This window comes from Accipiter gentilis, chromosome 33 (assembly GCF_929443795.1).
Source record: "Accipiter gentilis chromosome 33, bAccGen1.1, whole genome shotgun sequence".
Lineage (NCBI taxonomy): Eukaryota > Metazoa > Chordata > Aves > Accipitriformes > Accipitridae > Astur > Astur gentilis.
The window spans coordinates 3,158,977-3,183,959 of record NC_064912.1 but is presented as its reverse complement, the minus strand read 5'-3'; the positions used below and the strand labels follow the sequence as shown (position 1 = coordinate 3,183,959).

At 40.2% G+C, this 24,983-nt stretch overlaps 2 protein-coding genes across 7 annotated transcripts in view; one reads left to right on the top strand and one right to left on the bottom strand.

Annotated features, from left to right (window-relative positions):
- Nucleotides 1-24,983, top strand: part of GLIS2 (GLIS family zinc finger 2) — a 300,390-nt gene that overhangs the window by 174,257 nt on the left and 101,150 nt on the right. The window lies entirely within an intron of this gene.
- The window catches only part of ADCY9 (adenylate cyclase 9), a 99,673-nt gene that overhangs the window by 43,031 nt on the left and 31,659 nt on the right, over nucleotides 1-24,983 (bottom strand). For all 6 annotated transcript variants that reach the window (XR_007504526.1, XR_007504527.1, XR_007504525.1 and 3 more), the window contains 2 exons: nucleotides 7,651-7,823; nucleotides 2,208-2,312 (listed from right to left, as the gene is read on the bottom strand). Coding sequence is in view for 3 of the 6 variants with exons in the window: in XM_049791148.1 (XP_049647105.1) it covers nucleotides 2,208-2,312; nucleotides 7,651-7,823 (278 nt within the window). In the remaining 3 variants the exon portion in view is untranslated. The remainder of the gene's footprint in view (nucleotides 1-2,207; nucleotides 2,313-7,650; nucleotides 7,824-24,983) is intronic.

Below are 24,983 nucleotides of genomic sequence, written 5' to 3'. Positions count from 1 at the left end.
AGAGAACACGATTTCTGCTATGAGCAGCTCAAATAAAAGATATGGACTCCTGGGCACTGTTTGCTTTCCCTCTCTGTTCTTCAAGTTCATCTGAAAAACGCAGCAAAAAGTACTGCTCTTTCAGAGAAGGTCAGCATGGACTTCTCTTGGCCTTTTCTCTTTAGCTCCTTGGCAAAAGCTCAAATCCCTAAGAAAATTCTTCCCTTCAGTCAGCTCAAGGTTTTCCTGTGCTGTCTCCACTCTGTTAATCTTAACAGGAGAGGATTACAGTGTGAAACTGCTTGTGTGTAAGAAGAAAATCCCTATTTATTAAATGTAGTTAGCTCCAATGTTACTGTGGTTTCTGATGGCAACAGGCTGTACAGGTTGTTTTGAGCACTCAGAGATTTGATGCACCATGTGAGAGTTTCCTCTCATCAAGAGACAGGGAGGCTCCAGAGTCTGTTGGGACCCACAAAGGTCCAAGGATGCAGTTAACATCATTAACATTGCCTACGGACAGGGGACATGAGTGCTACAGGGCCAGGCACAGCAACATGTCATGGGAAGGGAACAGACTCCAGAAATGGGTAGAGGGAGCTTATGGCTTTTCCTCCTAAGAAAGCTGAGACTGCAAAGAAGATTTGGAAATCAAATGCCATGGCAACTTTGTGTATGTAGCTGTTCTTTAAGCTTCCGGTTAAACAGGCATCCCAGACTTACTGGATAGCCCCTTAACTGCTCCAATTTTTGACTTAGCAATAACTAAACCAAATCAAAGAAGGACGTGCGATTTGGTCTCCACTAGCATGTTTCTTCCAGTGAAATTACAGACATTTTATTCAGTGCTGTACAGACCTCTTCTAAGCAAGGTTACATGACTTGCTGATCAACACACATGAATGCTAATACAGCTGTAGTAGGAAGAAACTTAAAGGATAATTCTGATGAAGACAACATATGACACTAGGTGGTTGGAACCTAAGGAAAATCTCTGTTTGCAGTTGGTTCCTGGAGATCCCTGGCACGTGGGCAGAGGAAGCCTGGGGAAGAAGCATCTCACACATACCATCTTGGCAGCCTGGGCAGATCTCCCACAATGTTTTCTGTCTTAAAGATCTCATGCTGTTTTGAGACTAGTACCTGCTGGCCACTCTGCTCTATCTCCCTCAGGGCTGAAGGGATTATTATTTTATTTTTTTCTTAGGCTGTTTCCTAGGAACCCTGGCACAGAACGTGGTCTACTGTGTCATATACCATTTCAGCCCAGTAAGGCAGTCCCTGCTTCTGAGCTTACAATTTTAGCGTAAGAGACAACAGGTCAAATACAGACAGATAGTAGAGGGACAAACACAGATTAATGTAGTAGCTCATCAGTAGAATAAGTGCTGGCAAGTTTTCCAATTAGCTCTATATGCAAGAAGAGTTGTAAAGACAGACGTGAAGAACAAGATAGCTATCTCTGAGCATGTTTATAAAGTGATTCTCCCCAACAAGGGAAAGCATTAAACTTATTTGAAAATATAACAATCAGGTGATGAGCAATGGTATCCAGTCTGCATTTAGGCAGGAGCATAATATTCAGAAAAGAGTGAGAGGCAACAGGCAGAGCAGAGAGGCTACGAAGGCCACAAACAAGATGACAAACAGGCAATGTCTGGTATTGTAGAGGAAGTAGGTGGCTTCAGTGAGAATATCTAAGCAACAGGCAAGGAAAGCAATCTTGGCAGCAGCATACTGAATATGTAAGACACTGTATTTGTTGGTCAGAAAAAGGATGCAAACCGACATAAAGGCTGTGAATTTCAGCTGTGCATGTAAACAGAAACGACTGTCTTAGAGCAACAATGCAGAAGACATTGGTAAGACACAGGTGTAGCTTGTGGCTAGGTGATACACAGCCAACTGGTGTAAGGGATGGACAGTGTGCTTATGCTGTTTGTGCCTCTTTCTTTGGGTAGCCTCAGCGTAACTTAATTTAAGAGTCCAAAATTTAGGTCTTTCTCAGTATCAAACTGGGCCCATAAAATTACTAGTAATTTTGAAAACTGGGAGGGGGGGGAAGGCAGGGGGAGCACTGAACTACATTTTAGAACACAACTGCTCAAAATCAAAATCAGTTCTGCTGCTTAAGAGCCTGCATAAAGGAATAGCAATGCAAAAATGAGAAAGCTAACTGAAGCAGAGAAATAAGGGAAAAGAAAGCAAGTGATAAATACTTAAATTACCTTCGTACTGTTTTTATGCTCATCCTGACAACCATTTTGGATAGCTCCTTCGTCTATGCTGACATCGCAGTGGGGAGGAAGGGAGGTACTACATGAAGGGCAAGGCTGCAATGAGACAAAAAAATTTTAGCCAGGAACGTTCTGGTGTCCTTGTAGTATTATGCAATTTATAATTCGGTCCACTTGTATACTTGCAGCATGGTTAAAAGGTAAACAAAGCTACAGAATTGGAAGCAGGGAGCAAAATTTGACTGGAACAAAATGCACCATTTAAAAAATAAATCACACATTTTCTGTTTACTGAAGCTAAATCTCATCCAGGAAAGCTTTACTAGTGTAAGATCACAGTTATACTGTAATCACTGCATCACAGAAAAGAACCTCGCCAAGGAGAATGAAATACTCTTTAGTGAGAGAAGTGCAATCTTCTTGTTTAAAAACTGCCTGCAAAAGGATCTGAATGGCATTATGAGTGAATACTTAGCACAAAATGCAGCAAAAATCAAAAAAATCACGGAACACCATGATGCATTATGAACAGTACAGGGAAATGGAAAGGAACAAATCTGAAACTAATAAAAGGAAATACTTTTTCATATAGTGCTCTAAGACAGTAGAGTGGAGCTCAGGCTATCACACATTGTTGAAGCCAAACACCCAGCAAATGTCACAGAAAACAAGGAAAGCAAAAACATCAGGACTTGTAATAGTTGCAGGTTATGCATTTTGGAAGCAACCTAAAATGTTGCACTTCAGCCTTTCAAACAACGTAACCCCTTAGAGTTAAAATGTGATCTTCTTAAGGGGAATTAATCCCACATCTGTATCTTGCAACTTCTTCATCCTTTTCTCCAGTCCTAGCAACGTACAGGCAGGACCCTGCATTAGAGGGACCCTGTCTGATCCCTATTGGTAATTCCTTTACTCCAGAGATGGTTTACTGTTACCAGGCTTGCCAGAAGTCTATTAATGGGTACAGAGACACCGGTCACAGGGAATGGCATACTAAATTCAGCACACTATATACTAATGGTGGTAGGTGAACCACGAAGCATCTTGATAAATTTTCCAACAAGCAACTTGAGCCTTTTGTCCCAAACTCAACACCCCATGTCCATTTTATCTGTTTATTTTGGACTCAGGAGGGACGCGTTCAAGCCTCTGTAGTCTATCATTCTTCTGGCCCACAATGACAACAACTTCTGCCTTCAGGTTCACTCCCAATTTCAAAGACCAGCATGTAAGTCTTTTCAGAACTGACTTTTCACCCAAAGCCCCTTTTCCATCTCTGGCATCACACCTGAAATTGAATAATGTGGCATGTTTGATTTTCAGGTTGTTACAGCGTAGCATTTCTCCCAGCCCACTCTTCCAGTGACTACTGATCCACCTAATCACTCAACAATGCCTGTCAAAGGCTTTCATGAAGACTCTGAGCCTTCTTAGCAGCCACCAGACCATCGTATCTGCTGTTTCTCAGGGGCACAGGCTGGGTTGGATCACTGAAATTACTATGAGTTTCCTAATCTGGCATCAGATATGCAAGTTACATCCAGTTCTGAACCTGTATAGTCTGAACAAATACCAGCACACGTAAAGAAACTATGAAGTTGATTCTCAAATAGTTTTGTTTAAAAATAATCTAGGACTAAATATCACAAATGCCCCAGCTCCTTTGTGGAAGGCAATATCAGACAGCTTTAAAAATGAACATGGCAATGGGCTAACGAGCCTCCTATGCTTCTAGAGCATTAGTAGATTTATCCATGGCAAAAGTCATTTAATGGTAATAAACCCCAAATACCTCTAATAAAAAATAAAGAAAACACTCCCTGTCTGATCTTGCTAATAAATCAGCAAGCCACCTCAAACAGTGACCTCCTGGTGTTAAACCAGAAGACAAAAATATCAGAAAAGAAGCCCGACCTTTTGAGAAGAGGCAGAAGTCCATCTGACTTACCCCATGCATTCAAGTCAACATCATTAACTTCATTCTCTGTTGTAGACATTCACACAAGCTCAGTGCATGTGACCTCATCACTATGAATAACACATTAATGCACTTTCAGCAAACACCAAGACAAGCAAAAGTACTTTCTGTTTTCACACTAAAGAGATGATTAAAACATTTTTTATGACAGCTTATGATTCCCTGTCAAGTCAGGGATTTTATAAAATATGATAGGGAAAATAAACTGATACCAACGCTTAAGCAGGTTACAGTGTTTTCATTCAAAAAAAATCAGCTGCTATTATAGATTTACTTATAGTTTTTAGCCTCTATCTTCAACATTTTAATTACGTACACACATTTTATTGACATCTATACTGCAACAAGCTTTGCAATTAAATGAACTACAGATACACTGAAGGAAAGGAGAAAATACAATTCCTTTCATGGATCAATTACTGTTGCATTCTCATTCCTGACTTTCCCTAACAGATCTTGTCTGCTAGAACATCCATTCAAGCCGAAAATGTGAAAGTCACCCTTTGCATCCAATATGGCCATTTATTCCCTTTAAAACAAAAATATTTCAATTTGCCTGTAATTTTGCCCCTCCTACTTAGTCTCTTCTGCAGAGCTGGAGTCATCTCCTCCTACACTGACACTGTTTCCAGCTTTGTATTTAAAACATTTGGCACGTAAGTCATGATTCTTTTGTGAATTATTATCTCCAGACCCTACCAGCAAGCTGCAGGCTTTAAAAAAAACAAAAACAAAAAAACAAAACAAAACAAAAACCCCAAAACACAAGCCACTCTAAAAAAGAAACCCACTCCTTTTCAAAAATTGTGCATGGTCTGTGATTAAATTGCACGGTTGTTCTTATATATTTATTTCTTTTTTTAACACTGTGAGACATACTCTAGCATGGCTGGCAAATTAAACATTCCTTGAAAGCTTGACCCAGCCTTCTCAGTCCACAATCACTCCAGTAACAGACTACCCAGCACAGAGAATGCTGGTGTGCATCTATACTCGAAAGCGTGCTGTGGAGTCTGGAATACGTGTACCTAGACATGCTGTGAGAGGCAAGTATGCTTTGCACTGCTATGCTGCAACTACAGTTGCAGAACATGTTTTTAAGGAAGTCCTCAGCATTCACACGATTGCTTCATCACTATGCTATATGCATTCTGACGCGGTTTGTGGCAGGCATTAGACGGATGCTTATCAGACCGCAGGGAAAGCTGAGTTTGGGGTCATTCAAAATTCACTCCAGCATCAGTGTATTTTGGGCAAGACAGGCACACTATTTTTAAAGACTTGTGAGGCTGCTTAGGAAATCACTGGCCAGACCTGCAGTGCTTGTGGTGATGAATAAAACCAAGTACCTGTAAGCATAAACTCAATGCACTACCTTTAGCACAACGGTAGACAGGGTATCCAAGAAGGCTGAAACTGAGCTGGCACTTGTGCTAGATGGTCTTCTGAAGCAGCTTCTTTTAGCTTCTCCTTCAGTTATTTGGATAACCACATTTGTACTTGTGCACTGTGCAGACCATCATTCAGCATTTAAACAGCAATTAACACCCAGCCAAGATGGTCCCAGAGCAGAAAAATCAGAGACTAGGCAGTAAACAAAACATCGTGGGCCAGCAGCATCCCTCCACATTGCATACTAGCTGTTTAGGAATAGTGATGCATCTGTATCCACCCTTCTGCAGCGTAAGTCACCCCATGTTTTAGAATTAGCTAATACCATAGCTGATCCTTAACAACAGATTTCATTTTGGACTTGGATCATTTTAACGAGTACCACCACAAGTTAACACATAACAAATTTTATCAAATCCTAGCTGCAGCTAGGTCAGTTCACTGTAGTTTCACAGTCCTCCAGTTACAGCTTACTTTGCTGTCTGACATTGACAAGGCATCCTTGCTTTCTCTCAGCACAGCACCCTCAGTTTTACTGCTTTGTTTAATCCCTTCTCTCCCCCTGTGCTCCACAGACAGGCAGCTCAGTAATACTTCTCCACTTGATATGTTCTTCCTTTGCTACGTGAAGTAAAGGAGTTTCTACCCCTTATTGTCACATCTGTACCTCTGCATGGCCACATACTGGGCAGCAGAGACAGACTTATTTGTACAGATACCCAGTGACTGCTCTGAGATTTATTTTCCTGCCTTATTTGCCTTCATTGAAAGACAAGAGCAAGCTGGAAAGCTGGTGCGTGAAGGATGCCAAATATATTCTTTTACGCGGGAGAAGAAATAGGAAAGTATCACCAGCAACTTGAATGCAGTCAAACCACGCACAGTGCATATTTTGGGGAGGGATAAAGATGGCTACAGCTACCTTCTGTAGTTAAACAGTCCTGGCTTACTCTCTAAGGAGCTCACTTAACTTTGGACCATACCCTTAGGCCAGCCTTCCAGCTGATCTCACTTGCAATCCAGTGTTTTTACTCCAAAACGTAAAACCGGGCACAGAGGCAGGGTAAAGGTGCCCTGCTTATGCTCTCCTAATCCAGACGACAAACATACAAGCAGCAAAAAGGGAGTAGCATGAAAGTCACCCCTCCATCAATGCTGTTGGCTCAATCTCAAACCTGTGTTGAAGAGATCCTCTCAGGAATAAACACACTGAAATCTAAGGACAGTGACCTGCAGATGACCACCCGTGGCTCTGACATTTGTGCCCAGCTCAGGCAACCCAGGACAAGGAACTCAGCACAAATTAAAATAGAGAATAGACATCTGTTGTTTGGAAAATGTGTTCTGAGCTGGAAGATGGAGAGTAACAGCAAAGCTTCAAAGCAATACACATTGTTTCACAGATTTCCTTGTCAGGAGATCTTGTGAGAGGTGTGAACATAACAAAATGTCATCTTTCTCTAAGCTGAATCCATACAAATCACTGCCCTCAGTTCTAGATGTGGGTTTCTAGAGCAAGCAGATAAAACACAATCTTATAGCCTACTGGAGCATTTTTTCCCACCACACAAAAAAATCCCATTTTCTTTCTGCAGGGATGTCTGTTATATACTCATACAAAAAGGTTCACGGGTATGTGACCTGCATGATAGAGGAATGGCAGGAGGTTGCAGCAAAGCAGAAAACCATAGAAGTTACAGTATCTGCATAAGGCATATTCTTTATTCCCCCCCTAAAATCAAGACAACTGAAAAAACAGCATTGACCTCTCAATCTTGAAACATAAAAAAATATATTTATTTGAAACCACCATTAAAAATTGTTCACCTTACTTTAGGGATTGCTTTTCAACTGGCAAAGCATTTTACTTTGTAAACATTTCATCCCTGAAACTACATTTTGTCATTATATGTATATATACACACGCATGTATACATACATATATACACAAATATATAAGGCAGTGCATTAACAAACCCGTAAGGTTTCCCCAACCACACATCTCTCCCTGGTTTGCACAGTTTGAGATCTATGCTGCTTGACTTTGAAACAAGAACTCACCTTAGGTTTTTCCACATGTTTGAGAGTCTTTGTCAAGTCACTGGTGTTCTCAGCTGACGATGCTCCCTGTATCCTGGATCCATCTCCGGACTCCAAGCCAGGAAGCAATGCTTGTGAACAGCTACAGTGGGGCTCCTTCACCTTCTGACCAGAGATCAGATAGGTCTTCAAACCTACAGGAATAAAAAAAAATGAACAGTCAGAACTGCAGAAAGACAAAATAACACTCCTTTGGACTTCTCAGATATGAAATACAGTAACTACCACAGCACTATCAAGGCTCAGGAATACAGCACACAGAAAGAGACAGTGGCTGGCAACAGCCACCAGGAATATAAAGATGCTCTGTGTGAAGTGGTGGCAATTAGGATTGCCCAACATCTGCTGCCCCAAATACAAGAAACTACTCCAACACACAGCAACAGCCAGGACTGACATGTACTTTCTTTATTCCATTTTCACTCATGTACTTCTGAAAAATAGACCCAAGACCTTATGCATTTACTTCCAAGTTGTAATTTGAGCTCTCACATTAACTCTTCACTTCTGGAAAGGATTTGCAGCCTGTTTTTCAGTAATATCTGTGTTAATATTCTGCTTCTGAAAAAACAGCATGTATTCCTCCACTTACACTCTCCATTTGTAGAGAGATGTCATGAAGTTTGCTTAATGCTGGTAGCACATTGAGAAAGAAAATGGCGTTTAAGTGCTGGAAATTCTGATGGGTTTTCATAGTGCAAACTTCACATTTTTAAAGAACAAAATCAATCTCTCTCTCTCTCTCTCGCAAGTACGCCCACACACGCCCTCTGCAACTGTTGTACGAATTGAAGCATAATTGGAAAGCAGATCCAATATTAAAGGCCAGGCTGGTAAATACCATGTTGTATCAAGCTGAGCTGTATCAAAAACCTGTTCAAAAAATAAAAGATTTGAATTTTGTTTAGAATATGGCTTATTCTACTTCCTTGAAACTTTGCATTATGATGTTCTGGGTTATTTCTAGGCATAAAGACTAAGAAGGAGCTACTAATCACATTGCTTTCTGAATTCAAATGAGTTAATTTTATTGCCACTGTATGGGAAATCTCCCACTCAGCAAGGGCGGGTACTAATGTGCTCCAAAAAGTGTGGAGGTCATCAGCTTGCAGAACTGGAAAGCGCTCGTTATTTTGTGGTACCAGAGACTGTTGTCCCATGTGATTCTGCAGCCGATCTCTTGCTGCCCAAGACTCATGGGACAGCTGCTGGTTTTCAATTTGGGTCAGCTGTGTATCACTTCCCTCCCTTTTTCTGATACTTGTCACTCAATTGCAGCCAGACACATGACTGTCACAGCCATCGACTGCACTCAACTGCCTCCGTCTGTAGGATGAAAGCTGGAAATTAGTATGTCAAGTTGTAGCCCTTGGAAGAGGGCAGGTTTCTGTTCCCGATAAGGTCATTCTCTCATAACCTTCTTTACAAACAGAAAATCATATTCTATAAAACTTTTTTTGTCTGTAATATGTAACACAGACAGTACTTTGTGCGTAACCTTTCCAATAAAAATAAGTTAGACATACTAATAGCAACTTTGCAGTTTCTCTGTTTATTCCACTAGGAAGTTAAGCTCCTGAACACTTCTACAACCAACACAGAAACCCGCATCTGTATCGACCATCTCAACCTCAGGCTGAAAAGCTGCTGGGAAAGCTACAGCACTCTCACATAGTGCTCCAAACTCCAGAGCACTCGCTCGTGTATTTGAGATGTTACGCTATAGCCAATCTTTATTTTTATATCATTTATGGTAGCGCTCGGATTTTATTTGGCAGTGCCGCTTCATAAAATCCTTAGCTGCTGCTGGCTTCCAGATGTAGGGCTGTCTCTAAAACTTATATTGATGGGGGCTGTCATTTAAGGAATTCATCACAATCAGCTTACAATTTTATGTTTACTGTGGTAAAAGCTAGAGCATTAAGCTTACTACTCCCATTTTTAAAACCTACCTTAAAGCAACAGGATTATTTACCACTCCTATTATTCCTCTTTTTTTCCTAAACAAACATATTTCCTTTGGTTTTTTTGTATTTTTGAAGACACTTTTTATATCTTACCGTGCTGCACAGCATAATTATTTTGTCAATCTGTTGCATACAGTAAAATTATCTCCAGTTTGAGCTCCGCACTGAGGAAAGAGGGAAAAGGCTACGGTATGCCAGTAATTGAAAACGTGCTTGGGACAACAGAATCCACCCTCGCCCCAACCTGAAACCGCAGCAGGCTGTGGCTCCTTGACCCTGCTCCACCCCTCGTCCTTCCCATCCATGGCAGACCCACCAACCCACAGCCACCGTCGTCACATTTTGCATCGACAGCCACTCGCACCTACTTTGTCCCACAGGCTTTAGCTGCAGGGTTTGAAGTTGCCTAAAATGGCTGGTCGTTGGCACCAAGAACTACAAAAATCTCTTTATTATCTCCTCATGCTCCCCAGCCCAGCCACATCCACTGAACAAGAAGCATTACTCAAAATGGGTAATTTGAAATCGGACAAAGAAAAGCCAATATCCTGCAGAATAACAGCATATTTTTAGTAAGAAGTCAGCAGGGCTACTCCTGGCGCTGAATGCAAGGTCAGGGTCTCAGTAGAGCAGAGAAGGAAAAAAGGTTATTTTGGGAAAGTTTTGGGAAATTAGGTGGTGTAAAAGTCTTTCATCTTTACAGAACTTTACTAACATTGCCTACCTAATACTTTGTTTGTTATTAGATCCTTCTTATGATAGGAAAATTTGATTTGCTTTAGTATTCCTTGCAACTCTGTGACACTTCACAAAACAACTCCTACATTCGGTCTGAAATATTTCAGTGTAAAAAAAAGGAGTCATTAATTCATGTATCGATATAACTAAAATGTCTTATACAAGAACAGTATTCTTCCTCCTTCTACATCTCCAGTGAATTAGTACAATCAACACTGTCACTTTCCATACAAACAGTGTACGGAGTGAAAAACATTCACACCACCATGCAGCATGTTTAAATCAATTAGGTAACAAAACAATATTAAATGAATAAGCCAACAATGGAGGAGCTGCTATTTTATGTGAAAACAGGCAAACAGCACAATTTTTGGCGTGTGTTGCTGTGCAACGATGTAACTCAAGACATGGCGATAAAGAAAGTGCTACGAGATGCTTATACTGCTATTTATAAAGGCAAAGCTCACCCTTTCTTCCCCTCCTGCCATTCTCAATCTTGTACTCACTTCCTTTCCCCAAATTTATTCAAAATAAATGCTGAAAAATAACGCAACCTCAGACTGCCTGATAGCAAATCTGTATTCTGGCAGGCTTTACCCTGCAGCGCATTTCTGCTTTTTCCAGAGATGGCTCTTGGAAGCAAAGACGGGGAACTGGCTACAACAATGCACCCCGCAATGTACCAATTTAACATACATAGTATTTTATGCTCTGGGGGAAAAAAAATGAGCTACATTGTTTATCTTTGAGAAACACAAGCCATTTCCTTCACTTGTCTTCAAGTTCTGAAAGTCTGTAAGTGTTATAAAGAGTAACAGCTCCTGCACGCTGAGCCAAAACACTCATTTCTCGAATTCAACCATTTTGAATATTTACATGGCAGTGTTTGCAAAGGGCATTTTTGACAAAATAGTTAACAGATCTCCATAGAACGACAGTAGGTTTATTAGTCCTGTTAGCGCTGAATTTTAGAAGGAAATTTCTGTACTTGGCTCCTTTCTTCAGTTAGCTTTTCTTTTTTATCAGTGGCATTTCTCTTTCTTTGAACTTACAAAAACAGAAAACCATCCAAACACTAAAAAATACTCCTAATAACAATTTAAAAAAATCATATGCATGCACTTGCACACAAATTATTTTCTGTATGCGCAAAAATAAACAGAAGTATAAATAAGGCTGTGTATAAACATCCCTGCCTTCAACCTGGTTTTGGTAGCGTGAGAAAACCCGGTCATTGCAGAGCAAACGGAAAGTTCAGTAACACAGGCACAGGCAGGGACAGGCAGAGGCAGGGGGTCCCTGCCCAAGCGCTGCCTCCCTGCCAGCCCCCTCCCAGCCGCTGGGTTATACCGAGATGGGTCAGGCTGGAGCAACTCTGCCATCCTTGACTCTGGCTGTGTTTGCAGAGAAAAACCATCTCAGGCAATTAGCGGGAAGTCACTTGCTGGGAAGGAACTGGGAAAGGGAGAGAAAAGATATTCTGGTCCTTCAGGTACTTAATTAAGTCATTTATTTCCTTTCTTTTAGCTCACTTATCCTCATGACTTCTCTACAGAAGTTGCTGTTATGCCAATCTAATCCAATTTTTACGTAAGTAGAGAGCATCCCTCCATGCATCTTTTAAAGATGGGATGTCTTCTCCTACAGGAGCTCTCAAGAGATGAGGGATTAACACAAATACTGATGAGCAATTATAAGATTCAAGTTTCAATTTTTGATGCTTCACCTGTATGGAATTGAAACTTTTTAGCCCTCCATTGATAGCAGACAGGAAAATTACTTTCTCTCTGGCAAACTGAATGTGTCATACTTCTCACATCTCTAAAGAACTTCAAATGCTTTTGAAACCCTTTTCAGCAATGATTCTAAGAGACACCAAAAAACGATGGCAATGTATCAGTCATGGTCTTACTGATTCATTTAATAAAAATATAATCCCACTGTTATTATGCATCCCTGTTCCATGAATCACTTCACCTTTTTAGTTGCAGTACGGGAAAACAGCATTTAACTAACAGGTGACCTTCCTTTTCAGCATAACTGCTTCCCAGTATACAGCCCTCTGTTCTGTAAGATTATTAATATTCCTTATATTGATGTAATAAAATCCAAACTGTATTGATTATGCCCCCTTTTACCAAACAGCTTTTAATGCTTCTTCTTCACTTTTTATCTTTCCATCATTTCCCTTAAAGTCTACATACTTTAATCATCTCTTTCCAAATAATTAAGTATAAATTTACAAAACTAATTGAGTTCTATTTTCACAACCCTCTACTTTTGCAGTATCTTACCTCACAAAATTAGAATTTGCATGAAAACTTTCATCATGAGAACCACAGCGACTGTCACTCCCACATGAGGGCAAGAATTACTTTCTAGCTAGAAGGCAATTTTAATCACCTGCTGTAGTCTGCCATGGTGAACAATGTCAGCTATTACCTTTCAATAATTTAATATCTCATCTTATATAACTCTGACACAAGTAACTAGTAGTGGTATAGCAAGGTCATAAAAAAAGCTCTGCAGTTCAGGACTGGCTTTAGCTCCTTTCTTTCAGAACTGACGGATGGGAGATCACTTTTGGGTTATGCTTCTCTGCAATCAATCAGCTCTTACTTTCTCTTTTTAGAAACACAATAAAAAGTTTTCTCCACGCCTTTTAAAGACATCATCTTTGCACTTTGCCAAAAATCTGGAAGTGAAAATACTGGTATTCAGCCACCATCACTCCCGGGAAAGGAAACAGAGACCTACAGTTAGGTTTCCTCATACAATAAAATATGCTGCTATACAATTTCATTAGATTCTGACTTGCTCTGTAAAATAAATTATTAACTGCAATTTCTGGAATGTAACATGACAGGCAAATAACAACTTTAAAAAAAAAAGCGAGACAGGAGAGAAATTTATTTACTACTTCTAATTGCAGTTTCTTTTTAGCATCTCTCTAACTTTTCCATGTTGGGGGTTTTTTTCCTTGTCAAAGCTTAAATAATTTTTCAGGTACCAACCTAGCCTAATGTTTATGCAAGAAATAATATAGTGTATAATACCATCATTCCAGGAGCTTTAGTATCCTTTGGGTCTAAATTGTTGCTGAATCTAAAGATGATTTTCAGTAGCAAATACTCTCCCTCATTCTTAAAATTCAATAGTTGCCAAATCTGTATTTATGGGGACTGTTTTCTCACTTTATTAGACCCACTCTTGCACAGAGTTTATGCAAGCCTATTCCTCCCCCCACCCCCAGCACTACATTCTCATCCATTGGAACTGGGAACTCATAGTTTAGACCACAACAAGAAACCTCAGAAACAGCAAAAGCTAAGCAAGGCCACTGAACCCCAGGAGCCTGAGGGTGCTGCACAGCAATACTGACATGAACTGGGAATATGCACAACTACTCAAAGGATTGACTGCCCACAATATACAACTAGAACATGAAATGCTGCTCAAAATACATCAACATTAGAAGCTGAAGGACAGAAACTTTCACTTTGTATTTCACTAGAGAACAAATCTGAAAACAGATGAATCAGAAATTTAAAATCTTTTTCCTAGACAGACTCCATAGCTAACATAAGTCAGATCAACTGAGGCATCTTCAAAGAGCAACCCAGTAACCAAGCTGAATGTAGTGCCAAGAAATGTGCAACTTTAAATGTAAATGGGGGTCATTACTTACATAATATTTTTCCCCCCTATTCTGCAACCTTTATTTGTCAAAAGATTGTTACACTTAAGAAATAACTTCACAAAGTCTTCCCCCTTGAAGCTTCTAATAATTTAACGATTCAAGTACTCATGTATGCAGAAATGAAGAGAGAAGCAAAAGCTCAGAGGAACGTCCTTACCTGGGCAATAGCATCTGGTAAATACAAACCGGATAATCAAAGGGGTTGCAATATCCCTGCAAAACATGTTTCAGTCAATTGAACTGTCATAGTTGTGACAGTGGAAATGCTATGCTCAAGTCGTTATTCTACATCATAACTCGATGAAGTCGATCTGACTTTGAAGCTCAACTTTAGGCTTTTGGCTTTCACAAATATAGGCATTTAAAGGCCTATAGGCACATTTTTAATTTCAAGGAAGTGACTGCATTGTAATTAGATTGCATGGAGAGAAAATTGCAGTCAAGCATGTCAGCAACTGGGAAAAAATAATAACAACAACAAAAAAAAGTCAGCATTTTCTGCTTGAACCTCTGAAGCAGCCCAGAACTCGTGGGACTGTGCAGCACCAAAGGCCCCGCTAAGAGGCCACTTACAGGACAAGTGTTCACAGCACCTTCCTCCCCAAAGAGGCATGGGCAGACACTCAAACATCTGCTTGCCCGCACTGAACGGAGGAGAGTGCAGAGCTTCCACAGCAGAACCTTACAGGCTCCCTCCAAGGCATCATGCCCAGGATGCAGAGTTATTAGCCTGATCTTTAACTGCAAGAGGAACGGCTTTTTCAACAAGTGTACAAGATGCTCCAAGAGTGGAAACAATTGCCTAACCCAGCCTGCCAGCTGTGCCCGACGGGCTGTGCCAAACAGAATTTATCTGATTTCCTGAAGGAACTACCAGCAGCTGTGGATAAAAAACACTAGACACAGCATCTAAAAAAAGTGCTGTCCTCCCTCACTCCTCAGGAAAGATCAGAGAGAAAGGAAGGAGTACTTTACTTGATATTTTGTCTTTACGTTTAATCTTTAATCCAGTTGCAAGAGTGTAATAGCTCCCACCCCGCACATACCCATGGGGCACTGCTTTGGCTTGCTTCTGACTACAAACCCACAGTTCCCTCATTTTTACTTTTTCTAGACCTTCACCTTTTTCACCACCTTCCCAGATAAACTAAACAGGATCTTCAGAGAGGAGCAGAACATGTTTTCCATAACCATACAGCAACTGCGCATTTACTTTATTCTTTTAGACAACATCCCCAACATTGCTGAGAATTACTTCTATTTCAGACACAGCATCTCTCTTGCCTTCCTTCCTCCAGGTACTAAAGGTAGCCTGACAGACGGCACCTCTCCCTCAGCACACGACCTGATCTCTCAAATCCAGCAGGAGAGGTTAGTGCTGCGAGGTCTGGCAGCCACAGACTTGCTCCTTGCAGCAGACCACAGGCAGAGGTGTCCTGCATTGCATAGTCCCTTCCTCTTGTTGTCCCCTTGCCTGAAAGCAATCCGGTCCCTGCAGAGCCAAAGCCAGCAGACTTCTTCATGCACAATTAAGGAAGACTTTTATGTTAATTCTTATAACCCCTACATAAAATGCTTGCAAATTTCTACTGCTTCTGTGTGATGTATGGTTTATGTGCAACATTACACAGCACAGCGGTTTAATGAACACTTCAATGTTATTAAGTACAATCTAAACCCCCCCACATTATGATATCCATTCTTCTTGAAAAATAGTGGAGGAAGTGCCAGTAAAGTCAGATATAACACATCCTACCAGTCCAGTAAATGGCCACGTAGAATGATATAAAATAATTTCATGAGGTTTTTTTTTTTTAGCCCTAAAAATACTCTTAAGAATTGTCCTGCTGTAGTCCTGAATTTCAGATTTTTATCTCCAGATATTTCAGCAATATAGCTGAAAACCAAAAGCACATCACTGTCTTTTATATCAATAGACATTTTCTGTCACTTACACTGCAGGACTGTACAAGACGACATTAGATGACTTTACAAAAAATAAGAGTAATTTTCTCAAACCTGCAAAGCTACATTTCCAACAAAGCAAGTCCTCAACCTCTTTCAGCTCAGTCCAAACAAAAGCACATAACCCAAAACGCCTGGCTTCTAACAAACCAGCCTACCTGGAAAAGCACTTTCAATGTATGGAGCAACATTTCCTGTGGCTAAAATTAGAAAGGGAATTTATGAGCCAACTTGTTATCTTAGGTCTCTGGAAAGCAGAAACAATGATAATAAGAAACAGAACTTTATAGACTGGAAACACAAAAGAAACTCCAAAAAAACAAAACCCCAAACCTATCTTCATAATCTCCAAAGAACAACTGCAAAAAGCCAGAGAAACCAGAGGCATCTTCTGTATTATAGAAAACCACTGTTTTTCTTATGCCTCTTTTGTTTAGCAAAATGCTTATTTGTGATCATCTAACAGACAACAGTGGGTTTGGAAAATGCTGATCAACAACATATGTGTAATTTTGGTATTCAACATCTGCCAGTTTTAAGTGGGGAACCCTGTACCCAAACCCACAATCTACATTTATAGCTAAACTGCAGGAATGAAGTTGCAGGCTGCTGGTTTATCCTCCTTCAGTCTCTTTAATCATCTTCTCACCTGTGTGGGATAAAAAAACCAACCCAAACAAAAAACACGGGGGAGAAAAAGGCCTAAGCAAATCCAGCATGGACATGCAGCTCAAACACAAAGGTATAGCTACCACTGTTGGCTCAAGAATATATTTACACATGTATTTTTAAACTCTACTGGCAAAATGAAAGACAGGCTGACGAGCAAGACTGATCCCCGTCCTGGGGTTTACAACTGCCCATATTTACTTTCTGCTCCACCAGCTTTGCCAGTGCCTGTGTGCTACCAGCCATGGCCTGAAAGTGAATGGCAGGTGAGCCCGTTCTCTGGATTGAATCTCTGGGTTTAGAACTCATTTTTTTACTCAATACAGCTCACAGCTTGACACCTGAACAGGAATGAAAAGTAGGTTTGAGTCAAAGGGTAAGCCTGGGATTTTTCAGTCTTGCCAGAGGAAACAGCCTGCTCCACAAGGGAAGCTTGAAGTCCGGCAAATTTAGTAACATGTTTCAGATAAAAGATATCTCTATCCTACAGGTTCCTCACAAAACCTAAGAGATATATGATGTTCCTACATTTAAAGCAAAAAGAGGGCCGAATTCCAACTCTAGGATATTTGGGATTATCTGGTAAAGATACTGCCTGGCTTTTACTCACACTGCTCAATCCTTCTGTAAACTCTCCTGCAGTCTTGGTCTCTGTAATGCCTTTGTGAAAACAAATTCCATGATGCAATTACATGCGTGAAAAAGCATCTCCTATTATCTTATTGGCATTATTTTTCACATGTATTGACTATCGCTTTGCCCTCTGTGTTAATTTTAACACCTGGGAAGGAATAAGAACGATGAGAGAAAATGAAGTTTTTGAACAATGCAGCTGCCCAAGAGTCAACCAAGTACACAGGGGCACAGCCTTTTCAGGAGGTTCAAACTTCTTCAAAAATTGTAATATTCCTACCACAGAACACCTTTTCTGAGAATATACCTAAAGAATAATGAATTAGAAATTGAATCTAACTATGAATACAGCCCATTGAGACATTCAACATTTGCTTCACTGGCTGGACTGTGAATGAGGTGCCAGTGCTGAAGAAGCTGCAGAGGCACAAAAGGGATGCCTTGCAGCAGGGATGAAAACTGAGCAATCTCAGCCCCAGTAGAGCCACTCTCTAGCACTACCCTGCTCACTACTACACCCACTATAAATTGTGGGCCGTGGTATGGAGACATACAGCCTGCTTTGCACGGTTGCAGTGATGTAAAGCAGATGTAAATACATTTTAGACATACAACATGCCTGTTTTGGCATACTAGGGACTTTGGTCTTTGAGAAAAATGATAAGGTCACAACACTGTCAAGTGTTTTGAAGACATTAGAGAGAGACATTTTCTTCAAGTTTCTTGTTTAGGGTGCAAATGAGGGTTTGGGGGGTTTTCCCCCTTCATAATTGAAAAGAAAGTCCCTCAAAGTTCAAAAACAGATGGCTATGGCAGTAACCAACCTCAACTTCTGCCTAGCCCTCCATCTTAACAAACGCAGGACTACGTATCGAGACTCAGGAGTTCCTCTGCAACGCACTTGCATTATGTGTGTCCCTGTACTTACATTAAATTACTAGAAGTGGCCAGGCCATGATAATGGCATGGAAGTCAGCAAGATGATGGAGGAAGCCTTTGGGAGTAGCTTCCCGTATAGTCTCTTCAATCCCAGCTTTCAGTCAGGCATCTGTCAATGTTTCCCTGGTGAATTTGCACACGTGGGAAGTTCTGACATTCTAGATCACTCTAAGAGTGCAACTATCCCTTGGGGATATGTAGCATGTACTTCCAAAACTTACTTTTATTATAAACAAAAAGGTGTTTCCAACTTAAAACTACATTTTACTGTGGGAGGGAAATAAGCGATCAGAAAACTGCCCAGGGGATATCTCCAAGGCAAGGACTTCATATAATCTATTTAAACAGCAGCATTATAAAACAGAGATCTATGGATAGATGAGGATTTTTCAAGAAAAATTCCACTCCTCTAGACAGGACAATTATACAAAGCCACAAGCATTCCAGAAAGACATCCTATATATTAAATTTTCTTCTGCCCACATACTGGCTGGCATACCTCATGAACTACGGATGGCCGTATCAGCCTCTGCTAAACACAGGCAGAATTTAATAAGTTGAACAGAGAGAGGGTCCAAGTAAAAGTTTTGTCAGCTCTAGGCTCTCGGGAATGGGAATTTATTCATTTTAAACTAAAAAGGCATAGCTGGATTGAAAGCGGTTAGAAGTTTATTAGAAATCCCACCCAGGAAAATTTCACTTGGGACCAAAAGATGCCACCTATCTTCTTGACTGATATTTTAGAAATGATGAATAGCAAGCATGCAGGATGCACGAAAGGATTCCAATAAAAAACAATACTCTGATGCAACTGGAGCCTGCTCCAGCCCTTGGTAACAGAGCAAGCTATTGTGGCTCTCCGTACTAACATTTTTTTAATAGAATCCAGACAAGAGCACGCACGAATTTAAATAAGACTTTAGAAGTGTATTTTGTTATACTGGTGCAATCTCTTCGTGTTGACAGGACTACAATCAGGCAAATTCTTTCCCTCTTGCATAATGCAGGTAGTCTGGATTTGACATGCTAAATCAGCAATTTATCTAAGCCAGGGCAATCCTACAGGCTAATTATGCCCCCGTGCAGAGCTGTGCAACTGCACTGCTCTCTATGGACTTGCAGGCAAGTAAACCTAAATCAATTAAGAAGCACATGCAAACCTACTACGAGCTGGTGGGCTCTGCACATGGAACTTTTCTTGGTTGGTCATTGTTGAAAATTCAGTCTGACATTTAAAAGGTAAAGTAAAAACCACATATCATACTGTCATCAGCAGTTCTCAAAGTTGTTTTTTTTTCCCCAAGCAACTGACCAAATAATATTGAAAACACAGCAAGCACCCACATTTTGACTTATGTCAAAATGAAAATATATCATCTCAGGCATCTCTGTGACCACATATAAGAAAACTAACTCATATGTTTCCAAATATCCATTGCATACTGGTAAGAATGACCCTTCTCATTTAACCTTTCCTCAGTATTTGCTATCCACATGTGTAACTTGTCACCTCTTCCTATTACAAAAAGCAGTAACAAAATAAAAGCAGTTATTTGAGAAGGCATGGCAGGGCTTTAGGAAATGCACACCACTGGTTATGCTACCCAACTTCACTACAGAATTTGGCCAGCTTTTCTCTGCACCTTTTTATTTGCACTGGGGCATCTTTTTAAAGATGACCCCAGCACTCTGCACATAACCCTAAATACTTAATTGAAAATGAAAGAGAAATATTCTCCAGACGATGTTTTGTGAAATTTTACTGAAGTTCGTTCACTGATGTTGCCTCAAATAACACTTCATTAACTTGATTAGCCTAAGTCATACTCAGAGAACATAAAAGATTTGTTCTTAAGGGACCAAATTAAAAGAAATAAATTTGCATATCATAGATAATTCCTGCATTAAAAAATAAGATGATATTAATTTTTTAATTACATCTCTCTATCAGTTTTCAAAGTAAAGAAAAATATCATCATTTTTTCACCTGTCATCAGAGCCTACCAGCACAGTTTGAAGAATTAATGTTTAGATCAAGTGTTTGTAAAATACATTTTATTACTGTTAAATCAGTTAATGATTTCCCCTCCCACCCCCACCCAACCTCTGTTGCTCTTCAGTCAGAACTGAAAAGCTATGTAGTGAGCAAGCACAGCTTCTACAGAGCCTGCAAAAAATGTTGCTCATCGCAAGGTAGACAGACTGGAGCAGAGCCAGCGTACTTCAACAAGGCAATCCAGCAATTCCCCCTACCAGGATTGCTGGATGTGGGAATCATGTGACCATCAAGATATTATTCAAATGGGCTACAAGAAACCAGATAAATAGAAATTATGTTGCACTACTGAATTCAGTCATTTCACAATTCCCCCAACATTGTGCCTTGTGCAATACAAACAGGCAGTTGTAATTCAAGGTAAGTTGTTATGAATAACTTATGCACCACTTGTTTACATGTGGTTGACAGTTTTAAATGGTTACTAATTCAGTACTGAAAAATAAAACTAATGCAAATAAAACTGCTGCAGGAGGCACTCCAGAATAACAATATATAGCAGTAGTATAAACACTGGTAAAGTGGTGAAGAACAAATTCCTAAGCATAGGTACCATGTAAGTATGCATCACTATACAGCTGTATTTTTAATTTAATTGGCAAACTTCAACCACAGCATACTTGCAGTGTTTCTAGCACAAAAGAAAGATTAATTGGAGAGCCACTGCAGAGAACAGCTACTGGGTGTTGTATCTCCCCTAAGCAGAGAGTATCGTCTTTTCAGTTTATTTCCCCTCCTTAAGTAAAATATATAAACAAACAATCCCTCCCCCAAAATAAAAAGAATTTGAAAGTTGCAAAACAAAGCTAAAAAGGAAGTATTTCTAGAACTATGTTTATTCACACAGTCAAAATGTTTCTGAAATTCCTTCCATTTCCTCCCTGTGTAACATTCAGACAACCTCTAGTCCTGAGAACACATAAACCATCCCCTTCCTCTTCACATGGCAGCCATACTTTTGGACCCCAGGTCAGATCCACAACACAGATGCCCTTTTACCTGGGACACAGCACTAAATACACTGTGGAGACTGACCACGAGTTGCCACACATGGAGCAGACCCTCAAGGACACAATGGCTCCTGCAATGGCTGGTTGCAAGACAGCGCCTGCCACCCACACAACGGGTGCCGTGCTCTTGGCTAGTTACACCGATGACAAAGACACAGACAACCTCATCACTGGAAGAGTCTTATCCAACAGCTGATTTGACTTTCAGTTGTTTTCAGTCTGTGATCCTTACGCTCTGTTAATTTATGGAGTAGTTGTTTGGGGTCTGCGAATGAAAACCAAGGAAAATGAGCCCACCGAGAACTGGCCTTGACTCCCTAAGTGTGACAAAGCACCTCTACTCATAGGAGTCTGCAAACCACAACAGGTTGAAAACCACCAGCGATGTAACAAGGCATCTTCTAGGACATCTCCCCCATTACACCACCGCCCCGTCAAGTAAAATGCATCTTTTACTGCTAGAAGACAATACAACAGGCAAGAAGGATGATGACCCACCCACCCAACTACAAGGACCAGAGAACAAACTTTGTCACATCTGTAGCTGTTGAGGGTCTTCAGCCCATCACTCAAAGCTCCCAGCAGACAGAAGCCAAACACCCAGGTCAGGAGACAGTAGAGCAAACACAGGTAAGCTATTTACATTTTCATGTGTAGCAACAGGAATGTCATTCTTGGCTCTCTAAATTACAGCTTTCACAAGGCCAACGCTGCTGTTTATTCTCTCCTGCCATACTTAGTTATGAATTCATCATGTTTGAGACCCTGAAATACAGAGTCAAACAATGCCACTTACAATGATCCAGAGTCCTCATTACCTTCCTTCTTTAGCTAAGGGACATGCCGAGACTTACATCACGCTACCTCTTGCCCTGTGCACTCACTTCAAATGCTGTATCACTATCCAGTTTAGCAACTTGTACTTCACCAAATAATATAACATAATAGATTAATCATAACTTAGATGAAACATGCCCAAAAAATACAGAACATATGTAATGAATTCTTTCATGTATCTAAATGGTAAACTGCCTGATGAGATGAATATTGAGATGTCACTTGTTACTGAACAGATTTGCTGGATCATCATTACGTTGTGTCACTAAAACTACCTAGTGTGAATGACATTAAATAACATACAGTTAAATAAACATTCTCCAAATGCAAGCCCATTGACAGGTTCCTTTGGGTTGTTACTGTGTTTGAAATGAGTTCATCCTCATACTAAGAGCAACAAGTCTTTGTCCAGTGCTGATAGACAAACCTAGTTCTAAGACTGAAGGAGATACTAACACCACCAGCTGACAAGGAAGTAGAAGTCTTTCAAGTGACATAAAATGGACTTGGGTAAAAAATCAGCATTTCTGTTTTTCCAAGGTTTGAATACTCCATAAATCATCATTACTCTCCACATTTGGACCAAACCTGGCAGCCTGCTTCATACCAAAGCAAGCCCCCAACAACCAGCTCCTCTGTCAGCTCATGTCCCATATTTGATTTCTTCATCCTTTGGAAAAACATTCTCAGACTTCGTGCTAATAACTAGCTGATTACATTTCAAACTTCCCTCAGGCTAAAAGTTATTACTGGGGAGTACAGGAATGTGTCTGGAATGCAAAAACAACTGGGGTGAAAATCAGTGGGCTCTGAGCTGGTATAAATAGACAGATCACTGCGGAAACTCATCTCCTCTCAAAAAAACAAAACCAGAAGACAGTGGCCCACTATCTCCTCTAGTTAATCTACGGGTGAACTGATTCAACCAGTCTCTTAGCTTTTAGGAAGACGCATCTCGTATCTACACAAAATACAATATAAATGTTTCTGTTGTTCTTGCATGCTAGATAGCTAACTACCCTGAGTAATCTGTTGATAAAGAAATGGGGAAAAAGTTCTTCTTATGGAAGCTTTCTTTATGGTTAAATGATACCATGTAACAGGTTTATTGACAGAAAGTTTGTTACGAAAACTTGCTTTAGTCCATGCAAATTCCTGCATCGCCCTCCACCTTGTAGTGCACAGGCATCTTCCAGCAGAGTATTAAACCATGAGATCAGCATACGTAGCATGAAGGTCTGCTCTTTTTGCCAGCCTCTCTGCAAAGGTTGTTATAGCATATAGCCAGAAATTAGCCCTTCGAAGTACCTATATAAGCAGGCCTAGGTATGTATAGAAATTAGGAGATCAGTCCCCCCAGATTGATTTTTGGGGCTTTCAGCTGGTGGTGTGCTGTACCTGCATAACTCAAATCCCTTCTCATTTAGATGTGGAGTTACTCTTAATCACTTTGAAATAAGCTGTGAAGGACACTGGGAAAAGTAAAGATCACATTTCAGGTCTCCAGAAGACTCTTGTGAAAACTACATACTTAATTGCAGCCATGCCTGTAGAAAAAAAAAGCTTAAAAAAAAACCAAGCTGAAAACTAAAAATCAAGTGAAAGCACAGAAACAAAAGAAATACCCCCCTCCCCCACCAAACCCTAAGAAAAGGGCTCTTGGCTATACTTAGTAAAATTGGAAGAAATCCAACAAAGGCTAAATATTTCCCCGACCCCTGTATTTGCTTCTGTGCTGCTGCTGCCATTTGCTGTCAGAACTCTGTTAGAATTGGAAGGGGCACCTCCATGGTCCAATTTCTTTGTACTTCTACCAAATCACTTGCCTAATGAAGTCTTTCATGATTTATTTGAAGACCCAAGCATTCAAATACAAAACTCCTCAATGAAGAATGATTTTGTGGGATTACTCTTTCCCTGAGGTTAGGGATCAAGGTTTCTGAGAAACTTCATGAATCACAGTGGTTTTAGCTTACTCATCTTAAAGAGTGGGGGTTTTTTAATCAGATAACAAGCAATTCTTTTTTCAAATAAGCTATGAGCTTATTTGAATAAAAAAGAGAATATGCTTTTTGTTACCCTCACAGTTGTATATACTATTTCATGTAAAGGAAGCATTTTATAACCAACTGCTGACACTTTTTAGCATCACCCTGAGATAAGGTGTATGACCTCTTGCTGATTTCGAAGCAACAGCATATCTAAAGTATAGCAAGGCAGTTGCAAGACTCAGAGATGCATAGGAAGTTTCAAAACAGAAAAATTAACAGTGTTAAAACCGCCCTTCAATTTGCAATGTCTTCCTTCAAGGAAACTGAAATTAAACAACCAACATAATGAAATTAAAAACACCTATATCATGAATGGTTTTAAACAGAGTGCATAACTTACAGTCAAGTTCACACATTATTCAGTACATATATTCCCTGTCACTAACATAAAAACTTCGGTCACACAAGTCTAAGTCTCAGTTTTCACATAATTTTTGTGTACAGTGAGATCTCTACTCTTTATGGGCATTTTGCCCTCCTCCTGGGTGGACTTCTGACTGCACTTCACTCTTCCTGTTGCTCTTGCATACTCTCCTTCCTTAACCAGCAATACAAGAATTATAGAAGAATTTTATGTCAAGATAAAACATACCCTCCCAAATGATTAGATCTAAAAAGCATTGTTAACAAACTTGTTTAATAGAAGTCCACTTATTAAAAACAGTTAAAATAAAACAAGTACGTTGTGAAAATAATTTTGAATATAAAGGAAGACATGTCAAAGCTGTG